Source organism: Cupressus sempervirens, chromosome 8, assembly GCF_028749045.1.
Source record: "Cupressus sempervirens isolate cs-2001-9-10 chromosome 8, ASM2874904v1, whole genome shotgun sequence".
Classification (NCBI taxonomy): domain Eukaryota; kingdom Viridiplantae; phylum Streptophyta; class Pinopsida; order Cupressales; family Cupressaceae; genus Cupressus; species Cupressus sempervirens.
The window spans coordinates 543,121,196-543,138,208 of record NC_143125.1 but is presented as its reverse complement, the minus strand read 5'-3'; the positions used below and the strand labels follow the sequence as shown (position 1 = coordinate 543,138,208).

General features: G+C 33.5%; 1 protein-coding gene across 1 annotated transcript; it reads left to right on the top strand.

The window, feature by feature from the left end:
• The first annotated feature begins 13,131 nt into the window (after window positions 1-13,131).
• Window positions 13,132-16,779, top strand: LOC149543588 (chlorophyll a-b binding protein CP29.2, chloroplastic-like). Its single transcript, XM_089798376.1, has 2 exons — window positions 13,132-13,721; window positions 16,288-16,779. Exons 1-2 carry the CDS (start codon window positions 13,185-13,187, stop codon window positions 16,642-16,644), a joined length of 894 nt encoding a protein of 297 aa, XP_089654502.1. The 5' UTR covers window positions 13,132-13,184; the 3' UTR covers window positions 16,645-16,779.
• The last annotated feature ends 234 nt before the right edge of the window (window positions 16,780-17,013 follow it).

Below are 17,013 nucleotides of genomic sequence, written 5' to 3'. Positions count from 1 at the left end.
GTTAATGACTATATGTGTATATTAGTATTATATAAATTTATAATCTATATCCAACTATTATTAATGATACGATTAATGATTTTAAACATATCTATGAACAATATAATTGATAATTATGCATTCATATATTTTGATTTGCTATGCATTTGTAACCATTATACAATTCATTTTAATGAGTATATTTAATTTACTATTAATAATTTGAATAGTATTGGTTTTACATTAATATATATCTAAATATCATCGTTAATGATAGCTTATGACAGACCGCCCCTCTCAAATTTGCTTGCCCTCAAGCAATTTGGGGTGGCTCAAGATTTATTCGTCCATCCAAGTAGCATCTTCCTGTGGAAAGTTTTTCCATTTCACCAAAATTTTTGGGATAGCTCTATTCCTCAATCTTCTTTCTTGCTTACCAATGGTAGTCTCTGGGATAGCTCTAGTACTAACAAAGATCATGTTATATGTGTAAGATAGGTGAAGTAGGAGTTTTTGAGTGAATAAATGCATATGATAAATTATGTGAGAATGGAAGATTGAAGGACGAGGTTAATATTATTTTTGAGAAAGGGTTAACATATGCCATAAACTTTCCAAGAAATTTCAAGGTTGAATAGATCAAAGTTGTTTTGAGTCATATGCATGATATGCAATTATGGCTAGAAAATGGACTAGTGAAAATAATAAAGAAGATTATCCATCATGTTACATGATACCTTGTCACTAAAAGAGTTAAAATAATTCATTGTCAAGGGAGAGAAGCAATTAAGGCCAACACACTAGCTAAATGGAACAAAAGAGCAATGCTAATATCTACTATTGAGGATGCCAAGATTGAATTCGTTGTTAGAGTCATTGGCCATAATTTTTTTCATTTAAGTAGACCTGATAGCGTGTTATGTGTTACAATAGACTTGGGAGGGAAGATTGTTAGGAAGCATCACACCTATGACCTAGTAGAACTCTAGCTTACATAGCTAGCATAGAATTTGGAAAGTGTAAGGAAAGAAAAGAACAATACGTGAAAATTTGGTTCTTTGATTGTTTGCATTTTATTTTGTGTAAAATATGTTTCCCATAATTGATGATGTTATCTAGGATAAGACCAAGCCAATCACCCAACAAATTAACAAATTTATTGATCAGATGGGTGATAATTTTGAAACTATTATGGATGGCTACTTTGAAGGATTTGAGAAGAAAATAAAGAATAGATCTACGTTACCACAATCCCTAGTAGAAAATTATTATGATGATTTATGTTTCTTGGTAGACATTGATTTTACCTATGAACAAGTAGTTCTACCTAGGGTTGCATGGTTGAGACCTTTTCCTTATGAGGTTAATATTGACGAAGTAAATGCAACTATCACAACTCTATTGGTTGAAGAAATTGTTAGGGATGTCGAGCCATTCAGTAAGTATGAGACAACAAAGTGTAAGATCACTGTTCAAATTAATGCACCTAAGCTGAATAAGAAGAGAAAGGATATGATTGAGAACCCAAAGAAGGTCTTGGGAGAAGGATCCAAGCAAGAGATAAGGAGAGGACATAACAAGTGGTGATGATGGTGAAGAAGAAGATGGAGAAGAAAAGAGCAAGGAGATAGTGGTTGGTGAGCCATGGGCTAGAAGAGGCAAGCAAATTATCATTACTAAGCCTAATGTGAAAAAAAAAGCCTTAAGAAGGTTGTAAAAAAGCCTAAACCTACACTACCAAGGGTTACTAGACAAAGAAAAAGGGAAACTACTATTGCAGTTATCGAGCCTCTAAAGAAAGGTGTTGTCAAGATAATCAAGATCGCTCAAGTCAAGAGCTCAACAAAGAGAAATATTATCACTGAGGAAGCTAAGATGAGAAAACATGAAAATAAACCAAGGAGAAAGCTCATTGTGTAGCAGGATTAGGAGAAGGATGAAGTAGAGAGGACCGATTTAGATGACTTAAGTCAATTTAGAGTGGATACAAACAAAAATCCCCAAAACATTGATGAGGCATGCTAGAATATTAGGAGCACTGCAAGGTTATCTGGTTTCTAGTATATAAAATATGATAAATTGAATAAGGAGGATAAGAATAAAGTAGAAGAGGTAGTACTTGATATGATGGTGAATTTTAAGTATACACCTATAGAGTTAGGTAGAATGATTCCTTAGAATTGTACAAAAAGATTGATGGAAAGTAAAAATTTGTATTAACCATTGAAAGACAAATAAGAGAAACAACATTGGTTTAGATTATGTTAGAATTTGATAAGAGTCAATTTTTCTTAGCTTTAAGAGATTATAATAATAGGTTTCTATCTAAGAGGAGAACATTCTACATTCTAAAAAATAAAATAGAAAATATTGTTGAAGAGACCAAAATAACATGGAGAAATATTTATAGTTTGGCGACCAATGAAAAACAAAAGAATGATAAAGAAAAGGATGATCAAGTAAATGTGGAACTATACAAAACCAAATAAATTGATGATGGGAAAGATAATCTTGTTGATACATTAAACAATTTGGTGCAGCTAAGTGAAGGGCAAACAAAGATTGTGGTTGTCGATGATGAACCAAAAACTAATTCTATTAGAAATAAAAATTTCATGACTAATCTAGTGCAATAAAGTGTAGGTCTAGTTTAGACTGAGTTTATATAGTTTCCAACTCATGATAATTTAATGGACCTTAATCTTGTGTTAGTGCAAGTAAAGGAATACCCAAAGATTAACACACATGTGATTACTCAACTGGTTGAATATTCATCTATTCCTATTACTACATTAAGTCTAGTTAATAGCCAAGGAAATGTACAAGTTGGAGATGTCAAGCAACAGAGTGTGTCATTTAGTAAAAAATAAATGACACAAGTGTCTACACAAACAAATGAAGTTGTTGAGGGAAACAATGGAAATGAGAAAGAAGATAAGAGTCACGATGATCAAGTAGATTGGTCTGCTATAGGTGTATGACCAAGTGCATTAGGACCTCAAATTAAGGGAATGAAGGAGGTAGGATAACCAAGATCCAACAGTGAGCTCCAAATTGATAAAGGAGAGAATAGACAAGATGAATCTATATAACAAATGGGTATAGTTGTGAGAAGAGAAGATAAGAAGTTAGGAGGTGAATCAAAGAAAGAAGAGATGACTACTAAGTCATTGATGTTGAATTTGGGAGTTCAAACTCAAGGTTTGTAACTACCTGTGCTGAGCTCCAACACACTAGATTCCAAGAGCAAGAAGTTTAAGAAGGTGAAACATTCACATCAAGCCATAAGAGGTAAGATTTATACTCTATATGAAGAAATTGTTATTCTTGATTGGGATAAATATAAATTTAGTGAGGAGCAAATGATAATATTAAGTGAACTATTTGCAAGATAGAGTAAGCAAGACAACTTGAGAAGAGAACATCAAAAGAGGAAATTATTGTATGATATCAAAGACATTTTTCTTGATACTATTGTTGTTGATGATTTGGATGAAAATGCTCCAATTATTGAACAATTGATTAAAATTGTGGAGTAAGTTAATGACCCCGATATTGATATTCAAGAGAAGTTAATGCAAAGAGAAGAGAGGAAGTATGCCAACAACATGATGGAAAAAGTATCTAGTGAGATGGAAATCAAGCAAGTTGATCTTTCCACTCTTGTCATTGAGCTAGAACAGTTAGCCAAAAATGCAAATAAATTGTTTGCAATGTTGTGTGATGATATTCACTCTTATTGCAAGTCTATAAGGGACATAATGGATAAGATAAATGCAAACTTATAGAAAGATAGAAAAGAGTTGAACATGGATCCCAACTCCAACTCAATTTATTATTCACATATCAAATTCTTACAAGGGAAGTAGACAAAACTTTTGCAAGAAGAGTGCCATATAAGAAATGAGGTGAATGAAATTAAAGCAAGGTTGCTACCTTATATGGAAGTCATGCAAAGGTACATACAAACTGCTAAGGATCTTGTGAAGGACCAACACTTATCCATTGTAGACAACATGGTGAATATAGTGGCCAAGATAGAAATATAAAAAAAGTACTGCACACTTTGAAGGCCAATTGGGACAACACAATGTCAATCATTATCAAATTGCACCATCCATTTCTAAAGTTATCCGAGATCCTCCCAGAACCCCGATTGAAAATATGTTTGAATTCATAAGCGAAAAAAAACAAGGGGGAATGAGAATGATGCACGATCAAGTAAGAAAGTGTATGCGTGTGAACATTTCTGATGATGTATGTATGCTATCAATTTTTGATTTCAAACTTTGGTATATATTTTTGGAGTAATAAGGAATACGTTAGTTTGATGGTTAGATGTGTACAAATAAACAATTTTTGAAAAAGAATTTTAAAATACAAGTACAATAGTATATATGTATAGACTGAGCTAGATGTATGGATTACATTCTAAGGGGGAGTACATATTTTGAAGTTTTGATCTTGAAAAAGTGTTTGCAATGTTGTGTGATGATATTCACTCTTATTGCAATTCTATAAGGGACATAATGAATAAGATAAATGAAAACTTATAGAAAGATAGAAAAGAGTTGAGCATGGATCCCAACTCTAGCTCAATTTATTATTCACATATCAAATTCTTACAAGGGAAGTAGACAAAACTTTTACAAGAAGAGTGCCATATAAGAAATGAGGTGAATGAAATTAAAGCAAGGTTGCTACCTTATATGGGTACATACAAACTGCTAAGGATCTTGTGAAGGACCAACACTTATCCATTGTAGACAACATGGTGAATATAGTGGCCAAGATAGAAATATAAAAAAAGTACTGCACACTTTGAAGGCCAATTGGGACAACACAATGTCAATCATTATCAAATTGCACCATCCATTTCTAAAGTTATCCGAGATCCTCCCAGAACCCCGATTGAAAATATGTTTGAATTCATAAGCGAAAAAAAACAAGGGGGAATGAGAATGATGCACGATCAAGTAAGAAAGTGTATGCGTGTGAACATTTCTGATGATGTATGTATGCTATCAATTTTTGATTTCAAACTTTGGTATATATTTTTGGAGTAATAAGGAATACGTTAGTTTGATGGTTAGATGTGTACAAATAAACAATTTTTGAAAAAGAATTTTAAAATACAAGTACAATAGTATATATGTATAGACTGAGCTAGATGTATGGATTACATTCTAAGGGGGAGTACATATTTTGAAGTTTTGATCTTGAAAAAGTGTTTTTTCCACTAATGTCAAAGGGGGTGATGTTGACACTAATGGCAATCTAGTATTTGACAGTTAGTGCAAAACACTTAATCATTCACAAAGTAGAGTTGGTCAGTCATCACTACAACTGATCCACTCTATACCTGCCTAATGATGTTATGGAAAAGATGTAAATAATCAGTTGTTGTTGAGCATTATTTAATGCCAAGAAAACTAAGCATCATCAAGTAATCTAGTGGTTTTTGAGCTTTACAGGAGGCAACACATGAGCTAAGTGATATAGAGACTGAGCAAAATAGGTGAAGTTGAGAATAGCTTGAGCCAAGGAACTACATGAAGAACTTGTATGCATCGAGCATTGTGGAGCTATTAGTGTCCACTAACATAGTTTGTATAAATGTTTGGAATGGCCCAAACATTGATGAAAACCATTTTTTTCGAGCTAGAAGAGCTTTCTTAAGATCGAGGAGTTAATCAAGGAGTTAATTATGCATGTGATTGAGGATCATCAATCTCTATGAAAGGCAATCAACCAATCAAAATATTAGAAGGAATAAGTAGAAAAATGATGAATATAGATCATTGATCATGATATAGAAGCTTCATAAATTGGTTATTTAAGGAGGGTTTTTATACCTAATTCTTGTTGGTTGCAAGTTAGAAGTTTGGATGTGAAGCTGAAGGTTAATTCAATAAGAGTTAAGTGTTAAGGAGTAGTAAGGCGACCGAGTAGTGTAGAGAGAAGCTATTGAGGATCTATCACAGAGAGGTGATATCATATTGTATAGAGGTGATCAATTATCATCATTCAAAGTGCAAATTAGAGGATCAAGGTACTAATACATTTTACATATGTTTCAGGGTAAATCTCTTAATAGAGTCGTCCTAACATGCCTACGTAAATCTCCTAACAAAGTGTTCACTTAATTGTGTAGTTAAAATCCTTTACTCAAGGTAGATTGAATTAGAGTCTTGTAAGTTCTTAATAGGGTAGACCCCACATAGGGTAGATCATCAAAATCGATCAAACTTTGTAGCCCTAACAGGCACAATTTATTGTTGCATTAGTGAAGATGTTGTGAGCGTAATCCTTACTACAATTTTACCTTCACCTTGGAGGGTTTTTGCATTGTCAAATCTTTGTGTTATATGTTGTTTTATTGCTTACATGTTTTATTCATGTTATTAGATGTTAGATCTAATATTAAATGTTGATATATGATGTTGCATGCAAAAGTTCAAGGTTAAAGCAGAGATGTGTGTGGTGAGCTATGTATGAAACATGGTTTATGTTTTAAGTAGTAAAAGGTTTGAAGATTTTGATTTACCCCAATCCCCCCCCCCCCCCCCCCCCACTCTCAACATATTACACTCCCTATTAGTTTTCCAACAACATGCACCTATGACGTGTCTAGTCATGTGTTTATTGATTCTATTATTTGACTTTGATGATCTCATTTTTATCCTATTTGGTTGACAACTAGTCTACACTTCTTGTTTACCTATCTTGAATTCTAATCGATGTTGACTTACACTTAACCCACGTTGTCTAAGTGTAATTGTGAAGATCACTTAGCTTCACCTATCCTACTTTCACCTTACTCTTGTCCTCTTTTTAACTTGTATGAATTAGTTTCCTTCCTTGTATTATGAGTTTCTTTTCCCATACCAATTGACACTTCAATTCTTCTTTGACATCAGTGACATCATTATTGTAGCCAATCTTATCGACAAGCTATATTGGTTATTGATTCTTACCGTCTTGCCAGCCATGGCAACTCTTACTTTCATTACATTACAATCTCTTCTCTTATGGAAAGGAGGAACAAAAACCTTAGGGACTTACACCTCGAGAAGATAAAAAACTAGTGCTCCCTTTATGCTAATAAAATTTTCTTTTTGGGGGAATCTTGGTATTTCTCCTATATTTGTATATGTATCCCTTTTTACATATTATATTATCATATGATCATATTGACACAGAGTTGTTAGATCTCTTTTGTGCTCTTTTTTTTTTTTTTTCATGTCCCCATTTCATGTGGGTTATCTTTTCTTAGGGATATTTCACATTGGAAACATTTCTAATGGATGCATGCACACTCTATTAAATACATTTATCATGTTCAGGAATTTGCAATAGCTTTAATGTAGGGGCACACACTCTACTTACATTTTGTACATAGACTATTTATCAAAGTGACTTTATACTTGGATCTCTTATGGTCAAACAATTATTAAGGCTTATCCCCCTTTATTTCAATCCCCTTTTGACATACAATCCTTAAGCCTAGATCCTTGATGGCTTGAATAACATGGCATACATCCTGCTAGAACATTCAATTCCATCTTTGCAATGCTTATTTGTGTGGTCTAGAACAAGACATACAATCTTAATGGGTATGGCAGTCAAACTTTTCTTTCTTTGTGTGTTTCGCAATAAGACATACAAGATAAAGGTGATCATCTCTCTCTCTCAAGTGATGTCTCTATTTTGTCTTAGTTTTGAATTTGATGAGGACTTAAGTCATTTGGAGGCTTGATGTTTCCTTGTCTTTGTAACTTTGATAAGATCATCTTATGCATTTAATCTACTTTATTGTGAGCATGTGTTTGCCTCATAATCCCGCCAAAGTGGGGGCTAAATGTATCCTAAAAATTTAACATCCATTAATTCAAAAGCTCTAGGACATATTAGGCCCCATATTAGTGATTTCCTATATTTTGGATGCATTTATGCTTAATTTTCCTGCTTATCTTTCCATTTCCCCCAAAACACTTAATACTCTTGAATCTCACAATTGGACCTCAAAATAAACACCTTTCAACTATAAGTCAAATTTATGTAACCCATACTAGTATAGGTAAAACCTGTTTTGACCTATACCTTGAGGGTTACATTTTGGTGGTTTTAGGGATCGATACAAGGAATTTTCATTTTTCACCCAATACACTTATCCTTGTCAAATTTGGACCCAAGAATTATTATAAATAGAGGCATCCCCCTCATTTTCATATCTCAATCCATTAAATGTAAGACACCACAAGAAATACATACAAGGTAATCCATGTAAAAGCAAGCTATTGTATATTTAAGGAATTCAAGAAAGAAACATTCATTGAAGGCATGCATCCATCTATCAAATATTCATGTACTTTCATCCATAGATCTAGTTCCTTTTTCCATAGGAAGCAAAAGATTTGGCCAAAGGGAGGATATTTTACATCCAATTCTTAATTCCTATAAAAGGGATTAACCAAGGCAAGCCCCTTTCCTCCAACAATCTCTTATTTCTTGTGTGTAGGTACAAATTCATGGAGTTTCATATACAAAATTACAAATATAGAGACACAGTTGCAATTGCAATCTTGAGACCTTCAGATCTAGCCTTTCTAGGCGTAGGTCAAACCTATTTTGACCTATACTTGGGTACAAGCTGAATTTATTTTGACATGTTCTTGTAGCTTGATATTTTGACAATCGAAAGATACAAGGCCATTAGGTTTAAGATCTCAATCTATTCCCATTTCTGACACAATAATAGGATTTTTCCAGATTTGAAGTTGCTTCCTCTAATAACCCTCACTGCGAGTACATCTTCATCCTTGTTTTCTTATAAAACTTGCTTTGATACTCTAGATCTAATATCTTATTATTTATCATTGCATGAGTATTTACTTTACTTTACACTTCTATATTTACATTCTCCCATAGATAGAAAGGACCCTAGAATCTAAATCTTTCAATTTACTTAGATCATCTATTAACACCCCTTCATCTACTTGGGTTGTGTTAATCAAATTTTGGTCTCCAAAGGGGGTTACATATAATGGCCTCTTTCAATGTATGCATCAATCAATGGTCTACCGTTGATCATCATTTTCCATTAAACACAACGATTAGTAATTATTTAATCTATGAGATATATATGATTATGAATATTACAATTATTCAATATGTTGAGCTAATAGAAACCACAAAGATGGACAAAATTACATAGTTAGTCCATTATGTGAATATTTTAAAATGTCTTTAATATTTATAATAGGGTTTGATGCATGGGCACAAAAAAATATTTGCTAACATTCTAGAGTCTTTTATTAAGGATTTTTTTTGCATTCCATTATTTTAAACCAAATAAGAAATAAATGCATATACAACATTCTACAAAAAATTACATGCAGATCTAATTTCTTGCCCCAAATAGAGGATAACCAGTTATTAAAGAGTTTTTATGAAAACATATTGAGAGTAAAACAAATAAAGATTTTTTTATGTGGAGCCCAATTAGACTCGGAGGTTAATCTTTTCCCACTTTCTTTGGAATAATTTCTCCCTAGATTTTTCTACGGGGGTTTGAGGGTAGTGCCCCCATTATAGGGTCAAGAGGTATCACAAAAAATGACTTTATTTTTATAAAAGGCATCAAGAGTTATTTTTCTATTGGATAACAAAATCTAGCCCTAATTTTATAACTGCCATAAGCCTTATATAAAATGGCTTAGGGTTAGGGATTTTATGAATGTATGATGATTTAGTAGGTTCTTGTTGCAGTATTGAGTTGTAAGGGATTGTAGATTGTAATTAGGTTGTAATCGCTAGATAATAATATTGGATTCACTCTTTGGTGGGTGTAGCTCAGGGATTGGGTGTACCACATTAAATATTTGTGTCCACTGTTCGCTTATGTGTACTTTATTCCTTGTGACATTGGTTATATTTGCATATAATTGTTATTTTTGTCTTTCTAATCCTAACAAAAGAAATTACATACAATCTTCTTTCCACCATCTAATCCATATTAAACATTCTTGATGATAACCATAATTAATATACGAGCTTCAAGATAAAAAAGAACGTGACTAAAATTCAACTATACCAATCAAAAAGAATAATTAAAGAATCTACCAAAATCTAGTTTAAACATTAAAAAATAAAAATAAAATCATAGATAACAAATGAGACCAACCAAACACAAAGAAGTGAGCTTGAAAAAGACAATGAAAGATAATTATTCAACTTCTACCTTTGGCACCCAACACCATCTTTCCCCTACCTTACTCCTAATGTCACAATTAGCTTAGGGCAAGATGATCCACTAATTGAGTCCATGTTCCAATAGTTGTGATAGTATTTATTAAACTAATGCCCAATGTTTTTACTAATATAACAATAGTAGTTGTGAGTTCAAGACTGATAATGATGATCATATATACTCATAAATAGATGAAATGATTTTATTAAATATAAAAATAACAAATTAAGTGATGCCATATCAACAAACTAATATAACATGACTCGATATGCAACTATTGATCTTAACTTTTTGTGGGATTCTTCTCATATGTCTCGGCAAAAAGACATGCTAATACAGAATCAAATTCAATGATGTGGGTTAAAAACCTTAGTTTTTAGTAGAGCACTTGCCAAATAATTTGATGTAAAAAATTCAAAAATGACTATAATAATTCTATAAGATTTTGAATGACATAAAAACTAAAATGTGTAACTATTGATTCCTCTTCACTAATATTCTTTAAAACATGTTGTTACCATAACTATTCTTGAATTAAAAAGTAAATTGATCATACTCGTGCTCTTGAAAGAGAAGTCGCAAGTTCAGATCCCACAAGGGGTAAGCCACATGTTAAATACATAGAGAAAAGTGAAAATCATAATATACACAAGAGACAAATTTAACATGGTTTACTAATTTGATTACATGTACCAGAAAGTATGGCATCAAACTTTATTACTCATTGCAACTTACATTCATAAGGCTTTTCCCTTATATATACATCAATCTTGAAAAGAAGATGAAGGGACAAAGAAAGAGAAGATGAGATAAGTAGTTGGGGAATACGAAATGAACAATCAACCTTCACATCCAACATTATGTATGCCTCATTTGTAACTTTTTTTTTTATCGATCTCATTCCTAGCTTAATTAGGTGCCTCCCACAAGAAACAGTTTCAAATTATTGACAAAAACCTATAGGGGAAAGGTACCAATTTTGGTTCATGGTCCAATAACTGCTCACTCATTGTAATAGTGACCCTCCAATAATTGTTCACTTAAATAATCTCCATATACTAATAGTTGATCATTATGTACCAATACTAATCATTTTTTTGCTTTTAAAGCTTTTTGATTCATAAGTAGCCTATTTGTGCACCACTACTAGAGATTTGTGAGCCACTACTAGGACATTTGTGCAACACTATTGATATATTTATTGCAAGTAATATGAATTTGAGTGAACAATTATTGGTGCAATAGGGGTCATGTATCATTCAACATTTTGAAATGACCATTTTTTGACCCTTTTACACATTATGACTCCCACAATGTGCATTGCTAATACCCAAAAGTTAAAACCTTAACTTTAAGTAGTCAAGTTGCATATAGAAACACCAACAAAATGTTGAAATCCATTATATCATTTATTCATGATTAGTCCATTTGTGCACCAATACTAGAGATTTGTGAGCCACTACTTGAGGCATTTTTTTAATAAAATCGATAAGAGGCCAAAGCCAAGATTAATTATTACACATTTTGATTAATTATCATTATTTATTTATTTGATTAAAACCCAAGACCTTCCAAATAAGAGGCTCACAATTTATCGTTGTGTTGTGAACAATGATTTTGAGTGAACAATTATTGGCGTAACATGGTCATGTATCAAAATACTGAAGGGTTGGACTTCGACAATTCAGTGGCTAAATCTATAGAGGAATTATCTGCCCATTCCTCGAGTAATTCCCTTGACTCCCCCCCCTTTGATGTCAAGAACACCCCCCTTCCCTCACCCTAATACGTAGATAAAAAACCCCATCCCCAACTCTGCTCCCAACCCCACTTTTAAGCAAGTTTCTTTCTTGGAGGTTGCAAGGACATTGCTAGCCTGATGTCTGGTGGGTTGCTGGGGAAGATGAAAGAGAAGTTGGAGAAGCAAGAAGCGACACTATAGGAGTTGAGAAGGGAGGTTGGTAGTTTTAACAGGAGGATTGAGGACTCGAACAAGTTTGTTGTCAAAGTTATGCATGCTTGTTATGTGACGTGTGTGCTACAGGAGAAGAATTTTGGGTCCAAGCCTAAGACCAACGAAGATTGTAAGGATGTGTTCCAATTCCTTGAAGAAGAATGGATTTCCACGTTGCTTTCTAAGTTGTTGGGAGGTAATTAAGTTTGTTAGTCTTATGATTTTTTACTGCTTTTTGATTAATAGTCAAGATGACTTTAGACCTTTTATTACCCACCTTGTGTGGCATCGCTACTATGTTTTTATTATTATGCTGGAAGTCTTTCGTTTCTATGCTTTAACTATGAATTATACAGTTTTTGCTTTTGGTAGAGGCAAACTATAGATTGTTGTATGTGATGAAAATGTGCTAGTACTATTAATGTGCTATTAATACACTCGTTATTGTTCCACAAGCCAACACCCTCTTGTTGCTTTTAATGATAAAAAACATGAGCATGTATCAATTGACATTTTAAATAACCACTTTTTGACCCTTTTGTACATTTTGACTCTTATGATAGACATCATTAATTTAGAAAAGTCTAAACCTAAACTTTAAGAAGATAAATCACTTACAAAAACAAAACCAAACAATTTCGAAATCTAATATATGATATAGAAAATATAAACCCCCAAAATTAACTATAACCACTACCATTGCCTTTCCCCTATTTAATTGAATTTTTTTTTTCCTTTCCATTCAAATTCCAAATGCCGAGCAAAACTTAAGGCAAATCTGTATCTAGAAACCACGGGGACAATAAAACCAAAGTTGATATTGATATTTGGATAAGCAAGAGATAGGAGGCATCTCTGAGCCGTCCGATAGATTTCCTCCTCCAAATCAACAGCGAACAGAGCATCGACGTAATACGTGAAGAAGAATAGATATCCCAGTAATATTATTGCATTCTCCAGAGAAACAAAGAGCAGGCAGAGGGAAACCCCGAAAAAAACATGGCTTCATCACTGTCCTCATCGCCGGCATGGCTGTGCGGCCCCAAATTAAATTCTTTACACTCAGCAAGCGGCATCCATGGAAGCAAAAGCTTCAAAGTATTTGCGCGCTTCGGATTTGGCGGCGGGAAGGGCAAGACCAAGAAATCTTCGCCGGCAAAGCCAAAAGGGGGATCTTTTTCCGACAGGCCTCTCTGGTTCCCCGGCGCAAAGGCCCCGGAATATCTGGACGGATCTCTGGTGGGAGACTACGGGTTCGACCCCCTGGGGCTCGGAAAACCCGCGGAGTATCTGCAATATGATTTGGATTCTTTGGACCAGAATTTGGCGAAGAACCAGGCCGGAGATGTGATCGGTACTGTGCGATTTGACAGTCAGGAAGTGAATGCGACGCCTTTTCAGCCGTACAGTGAGGCTTTCGGCCTTCAGCGGTTTCGGGAGTGCGAGCTCATTCATGGCCGCTGGGCGATGCTTGCTACGCTCGGTGCCCTAGCTGTCGAGACTTTCACTGGGGTTACATGGCAGGATGCTGGAAAGGTATTTTCCCCCTCTTTTCTCTCCTCCTTTGGCCAAACAAGTCCTCCTTTGGCCAAACAAGTTTGAATTTGTTGTTGATCGTAGGGATTGTTGTGTTCGGCTTTTCAATTGCTTTGGATATTGTTGGAGCGTCGTGTTTGGTTTTTCAATTGCTTGGATAATATTGGATTATAGTTAATTAATTAGAGTAATGGTGGTAGATGGTTGATTATATTAGTTTGTTGAGCAATTTGTATTTTGGGTACTTCTGGGAGTTAGGGTAACTTACCCCCTCTTATATCTGAGACGCATAGTTGAATTTGAGATCAATAGGGAGCAAAGCCATGCCCTAAGCCAACTTTGCTACTCGTAAACATTGTGGAGGAGGGGTTGTTATATTAGTTGTTTATGTAGAGTGGTCTTATGAGGATGTTTAATTATACTAATATTTATGTCGGATAATGTTGTGAGGATGTTTAATTATAATAGTTGTCTATGTGGGGCAAATATTATACAGATGGTAGTTTTGTTGTGTGTGGGAGGAGTTTTTATATATTAGTTGTTTATGTAGGGTGGTGTTTTGAAGATGTTTAATTATATTGGTATTTACATTGCATAATGTTGCAAGGATGTTTAATCATATTAGTTGTTTATGTGGGTGAAGTCATTATGGAAGTGGTTAAGTGTATGAGTTGTTTATGCGGAGGTGATCTTATTATGTAGATCATTAATTGAACTAATAGTTTATGTAGGAGATTGTTGTGAGGGTGGTTATTCATACTAGTTGTTTATGTGGGGGGTTGTTGTGATGATGGTTAATCATACTAGTCATTTATGTGGGATAGTCTTATTAAATTGACGGTTAATTGTATTAGTAGTTTATGGAGGGCATGTTGTGAGGATGATTAATTCTATTAGTTGTTTATGTGAGGATGGTTATTATGGATATGGTTAATTATGCAAAAAAAATTAAAATGTGGGGCGATTTTATTATGTAAATGATTAATTGTACTAGTAGTTTATGTGGGATATTGTTTTGAAGATGGTTAATCGTACTAGTTGTTTATGTTGGGGTAGTCTTGTTAGAATGATGGTTAATTGTACCAATAGATTATATAGGATATATTTATGAAGATGGTTATCATAGTAGTTGTTTATGTAGGGGTGGTTAGTACGAAGATGGTTAATTATATGAACTTTGTTTATGTCAAAGGTCATTATGGAGATGGTTAATTCTATGAACTTTGTTTATGTCGATGATCATTATGGAGATGGGTAATTATACTAGTTGTTTATGCTTGAAAGACATTTTCTCATTTTTCTTAGCTTTCAAGAAAGGTTATTCAGTTTATAAGTAAAAAAAAAACATCTTGGTCATTGTTTTGAGGATTCAAAGAAGTTTTAAATTTTTTGATCGTAAGATTTTTTATGTTCAGTTTCCAATTAGGGCGATGTTGAGAGGATGGTTTCATATGTTAGTTGTTTATGTGAGGATGATATTGTTTTGAAGATGGTTGATTGTATTAGTAGTTTATGTAGGATAACATTGTGTGGAAGGTTAACTACACTAGTTGTTTATGTGGGGGTAGTCTTTGTATGGAGACAATTATCTAAACTATTAGTTAATATAGGATAGTCTTGTGAGGGTGGTTTTGTACTAGTTGTTTATGTGGGGAGAAGGGTGGAGGGGAGAGGGAATTCTTATTATGAAGAAGGTCTTGTCACGAAGATGGTTGGTTGTACCAGTTTTTTTATGTGGAGACAATCATTTGGAGAAGATAGTTGATAATAATAATTGTTTATTAGTGTGATAGCAATAGAATTGTCCTATTATAAGGGGGTAGTAGTAAGATTGTATTGGTAAGATAAGGGCAATAAGAGATTATATCGTATCCACGCATCACTTACCAATGCTTTTGCATCATAGGAGATTGTAATAATCATACTAATTGTATTGAGTGGGTGGTCTTATTCAAGATGGTTAATTGTGCCAATAAATTATGTAGGACAATGGTGTGAGGATAGATAATTGTATTAATTGTTAATGTGGAATCAGTCGTATCATGAAGATGATTAATTGTACTAGTTTCTTGTGTAGGGATGATTTGTTGTGAGGGAAATCAATTGTACTAATTATTTATGTGTAGGGAGAGGTAGTAGCATTGCCCTAAAGAGGGCAATTATAGTAAGATAATGTTAAGGACAAGGACAATGAGAGTTCTAGGTTGTTTATGAAGGGAAATATTACAATAATGGTTAATCTTGTTAGTTGTAAATGTGGGGGCACTCTATTATTATTATCAATTGTACTTGTTGTTTATGAGGGACAATATGGTGAAGATGGTTGATCATACTAGTTTTTCTTTGTATTATATGTTTAATTTCATCATTATTTTTTTAATGTATTTTCTAAGTAATAATATTTATATGAATTAGATAAATTACTAATATGTGAATGAAATATAAAATATTATCACTTTAAATTATAGTCTTCATCATATTGGAAATTTATAGGTGTAAATATATAAATTTAACAAATGATATTGTATTGAATGTTGATGACAATATCTGTATTTTTTTTTAATAGGTGGAATTGGTGGAGGGATCAACATACTTCGGGCTACCTCTACCATTTAACATTACATCATTAATATGGATAGAGGTGTTGTTAATTGGTTATATTGAGTTTGCGCGAAATGCTGAGTTGGACCCAGAGAAGAGGTTGTATCCAGGTGGTCCATTCTTTGACCCATTGGGATTAGCTACAGACCCTGAGAAGAAAAGTCAATTACAATTGGCAGAGATAAAACATGCTCGACTTGCAATGGTTGCATTCTTGGGCTTTGCAGTACAAGCAGTTGTGACAGGGAAGGGCCCTCTTAATAATTGGGTTACACACCTCAGTGATCCTCTCCATACTACTATTCTTGACACCTTTCTGTAGGTCTATGTTATAAATCATTGAAAATATAGACCATGTATCATTTCCATTATATCTTTTCCTTTACATGTAAGTTTTTGTATGGTCCTTTTTGGTGTAGAGTTTGAAGTAAAACTTGATCTTTGATCATTTTGAAAAGTAGTTTTGTACTTTCAACATATTATATTTGAATGCATTTGAAAATAAAATTTAAAAACATTACAAAAGAAAAGGTTAAAAGAACAAAATTAATTGGATAGTGGTTTCTTTAAGAATCAAAAGAACAAAAGATCATAAGAAATAAATACTCAAACATAACATAAGATAAAGGAGTAAAATTAAAATGAACCATTTTCTTGATAAGATGGATGCTCACTTCATGTGTAACTAAGA

Excerpts from the sequence above, each read along its gene's own strand:
- LOC149543588 (XM_089798376.1), top strand. The coding sequence starts at position 13,185 with ATGGCTTCATCACTGTCCTCATCGCCGGCATGGCTGTGCGGCCCCAAA. Across the intron at positions 13,722-16,287 it reads CATGGCAGGATGCTGGAAAG|GTGGAATTGGTGGAGGGATC; the intron begins GTATTTTCCCCC and ends TTTTTTTAATAG.